Source organism: Echinops telfairi, unplaced genomic scaffold, assembly GCF_000313985.2.
Source record: "Echinops telfairi isolate 266 unplaced genomic scaffold, ASM31398v2 ScPeMD7_7475;HRSCAF=8513, whole genome shotgun sequence".
In the NCBI taxonomy this organism is placed as follows: domain Eukaryota; kingdom Metazoa; phylum Chordata; class Mammalia; order Afrosoricida; family Tenrecidae; genus Echinops; species Echinops telfairi.
Window position 1 is genome coordinate 3,080,365 of NW_022111379.1, and position 3,711 is coordinate 3,084,075.

Sequence of the window (3,711 nt, forward strand, 5' to 3'; positions counted from 1 at the left end):
TTTTTTTCCGTTTAATTCCGATTTGGGTTCTTGTGGCTGTTGTTTTTATTCTCAGACCTAACGAAGCTACAGCCTCGCTTCCGCCGCCTCCCGCCTCATCACCCCCCTTACCCCCGGCCTCCCCCTGAAGCCCCGGGAACAGACCATGGTTCTAAGAGCTGGTCCTAGCTACTGCTCCTGGTCGCTTCGGACGGCCTCTCTTCCAGGCTTTCTGCTCTGGCCCCCCGAAATTCTGAGCCTCTCCCCAGAGCCCCTCTTCCCCTGACACCGGGGCTCGGAGCCACCTCGTCCCACTCTGGAAAAGCCGGCGAGGACGCAGGGCCCTCGGCTTGGGGAGGATGCATTCGGCTCGGGGCGCTCTCTTCACTGCATGCGGGCCGGCACAATTTCGGGAAACCCAGAAGCCATAGTCATTTCCAGAGCTGAGAGCTCCCTGCCACCTTCCCAGACTGCTTGCGAGTCCCCTAGAACGGCACGGGGCTTCTCTTGCTGACCCCTCAGCCGCTGGGTAGCTAGGACAATGGCTTTGCCTTCTCAAATTGTGCAAGAGACTACCACGAGGAGGGTCAACTTGTTTTCATTCAGTTCGATCAGCAGAGATAAAGATGAAACAGACAGGTAACAGATAGACAGCTGGATACTTGAAGAAGGTATGAAGACAGATGGGAGAAAGAGGAGCGCGCTGGGCGAGACTGACAGCTCAGGACAGATAAGATCCACAGACTAGGGACACCTAGACAAACAGAGAGGAAGACCGACAGACAGACGCAAGAGTCCGTCTCTTCGATTAAGAATTTTGACCTAGCAGCCCCTGACTGCCTGGAGCTGCCCTCTAAATATGGCATTCGCTTACCGACCGAGTTTAGGTGATGAGCCCCCAGAGTTAAGCTGCCCGCGCTGCAGGAGCACCTGCAGCCTGGGATGAGTCAGAGCCTTCAGTGTCTGAGGACATGTGACCAGGTCGGGAGACCTATAGGGCCCCAAGCATCAATCTTTAACACCCCACCCCCGCCCCAATGCGGGTGCAGCTGCCTGGGCCAGAGAGCAAAGCCTGGGACCCACAGCAACTTTTGTGAGAGACCAGGCTTGGATTCTCCAGCGCAGAAGAGCCAGGGCAGCAAGACCTGGAGGACATTCGGCGTGGAACTGCACCAAAAGACGAAGCGTAGTGTCTGGGGAGCCTGCAATTGGCCTGAGTAGAAAAGGCTTATCTGAATGAGAAAACTCGGGCTGAGCCATCAGAAGTCAAGAAGGGGCTCTAGCGAAAGTTCCTCCAGAGCCTCGGCCTCCCACGTGCTGACCCCGATGGAAACTAGCTGGGATCGGGAACGTGGCTGAAAACTGCAGAAAATGGGGTTAGGAATTGCAAGACTCTTGTCCTACTGCAGACTGGGGGGTGAAAACGGTTTATTCCCTGCCGGAACCGTTCTGCTCCACGAACCCTGGGCTCCGAGAGTGGGAGGAGTAACTTGGGTTAGTAGAAACCGGAGCTGTTGTCCTTGGGAGCCGGCTCCGCACAGAGCTGGGTGCGGTAGGGGCTGCGCCTGGGGCTGGGCGCGCGCGCAGCGTGCTTCGGAAGGTCGGGTTCAGCACCTCGAACAGCAGTGCCTGCGACTCTCCCCCTCCCCCACAGCCTCGGGTCCCTCCCCTCCCATCCTGGTCTCGTTCCCCCTCCCCCCAGCTGTCTGGAAATGGGCAGTGACCGCCCCTCCCCCGTCTCCCAACCCCTCCCTGCGCTGCCCCAGCCAGCCCGCGTACATGCGCGACTGAGCAGAGGGGCGGCCGGTCCCCGAAGTCCGGACTTCAGGACCCTGGCCGTCAGGGTGGGCTGCGAGGGTGACTGAAAGCGCACAAATCTGGGCGCCGAGAACCCTGAATTCGACCATGGCGTTGCTGTGTGGCCTTGGGCAAGTCCCTCTCAGTCTCTGGGCCCCACTTCCTTTCCAGTCTGTAAATGAGATTGGGTTCACAACAGCTGGGGCATTCCAGGAGTCTCCATTACTTCTTTTACTTCCCCAAACCCCGGGGGCTTTTGTTCGGGCGCCAGCACGTGTCTGAATAACAAAGGCGCCCGTCCAGGGGGGCGAATGAGCTTGGACTCCCCTTGCCAAGTTTCCCCGGAGCGCCCGACTCTGCGCGCCCCGCTGGGCGGGCCAGAGCGGTGGCGGCGGCGGCGGCGGTGGCGCTGAAAATGGCTCATCTGCTCTCTGCTTTTTCTGTTTCGCAGGAGCGGCGGCATGGAGGCTCTCACCACCCAGCTGGGGCCAGGGCGCGAAGGCAGCTCCTCGCCCAACTCCAAGCAAGAGCTGCAGCCCTACTCCGGTTCCAGCGCTCTGAAACCCAACCAGGTGGGCGAGACGTCGCTGTACGGGGTGCCTATCGTGTCGCTGGTCATCGACGGCCAGGAGCGCCTGTGCCTGGCGCAGATCTCCAACACCCTCCTCAAGAACTACAGTTATAATGAGATCCACAACCGCCGCGTGGCCCTGGGCATCACGTGCGTGCAGTGTACGCCGGTGCAGCTGGAGATTCTGCGTCGGGCCGGGGCCATGCCCATCTCGTCGCGCCGCTGCGGCATGATCACCAAGCGAGAGGCCGAACGCTTGTGCAAGTCGTTCCTGGGCGAACACAAGCCACCCAAGCTGCCTGAGAACTTCGCCTTCGACGTGGTGCACGAGTGTGCGTGGGGTTCTCGTGGCAGCTTCATCCCTGCGCGTTACAACAGCTCGCGTGCCAAGTGCATCAAGTGCGGCTACTGCAGCATGTACTTCTCGCCCAACAAGTTCATCTTCCACTCGCATCGCACGCCCGACGCCAAGTACACGCAACCTGACGCCGCCAACTTCAATTCATGGCGTCGTCACCTTAAACTCAGTGACAAGTCGGCCACGGACGAGCTGAGCCACGCGTGGGAGGACGTCAAGGCCATGTTCAATGGCGGCACACGCAAGCGGACCTTCTCGCTGCAGGGAGGCGGCGGGGGTGGCGGGGCTAATGGCGGGGCTGCTGGACAGGGGAAGGTTGGTGCTGGCAGTGGCGGCGCGGGTGGCCCCGGGTGCGGCGCAGAGATGGCCCCAGGTCCGCCACCCCATAAAAGCCTGCGCTGTGGCGAAGATGAGGCGTCCGGGCCTCCGGGGCCACCTCCTCCCCATCCGCAGCGCGGCCTGGGCCTAGCTGCCGGAGCCGGCGGCCCCGCGGGCCCCGGAGGACCTGGTGGGGGCGCCGGCGTACGCAGCTACCCGGTGATCCCGGTGCCCAGCAAGGGCTTTGGCCTACTGCAGAAGCTGCCCCCGCCGCTGTTCCCTCATCCCTATGGCTTCCCCACGGCCTTCGGCCTCTGCCCCAAGAAGGACGATCCGGTGCTAGGAGCGGGCGAGCCCAAGGGCGGCCCTGGCACCGGTGGCGGTGGGGCTGCGGGCACTGGCGGCGGCGCGGGCGGTCCGGGAGCTGGCCACCTGCCCCCAGGGGCCGGAGCCGGCCCCGGCGGCGGTGCCATGTTCTGGGGACACCAGCCTTCCGGCGAAGCCCCTAGAACGGCACGGGGCTTCTCTTGCTGACCCCTCAGCCGCTGGGTAGCTAGGACAATGGCTTTGCCTTCTCAAATTGTGCAAGAGACTACCACGAGGAGGGTCAACTTGTTTTCATTCAGTTCGATCAGCAGAGATAAAGATGAAACAGACAGGTAACAGATAGACAGCTGGATACTTGAAG

The 3,711-nt window shown here is 61.8% G+C and overlaps 1 protein-coding gene across 1 annotated transcript in view; it reads left to right on the forward strand.

The window, feature by feature from the left end:
• Positions 1-1,884: 1,884 nt before the first annotated feature.
• The window catches only part of SKOR1 (SKI family transcriptional corepressor 1), an 8,874-nt gene continuing 7,047 nt past the window's right edge, over positions 1,885-3,711 (forward strand). Inside the window, exons 1-2 of the mRNA XM_030889078.2 lie at positions 1,885-1,907; positions 2,228-3,536. Of these exons, the coding sequence (XP_030744938.1) occupies positions 1,885-1,907; positions 2,228-3,536 (1,332 nt within the window). The remainder of the gene's footprint in view (positions 1,908-2,227; positions 3,537-3,711) is intronic.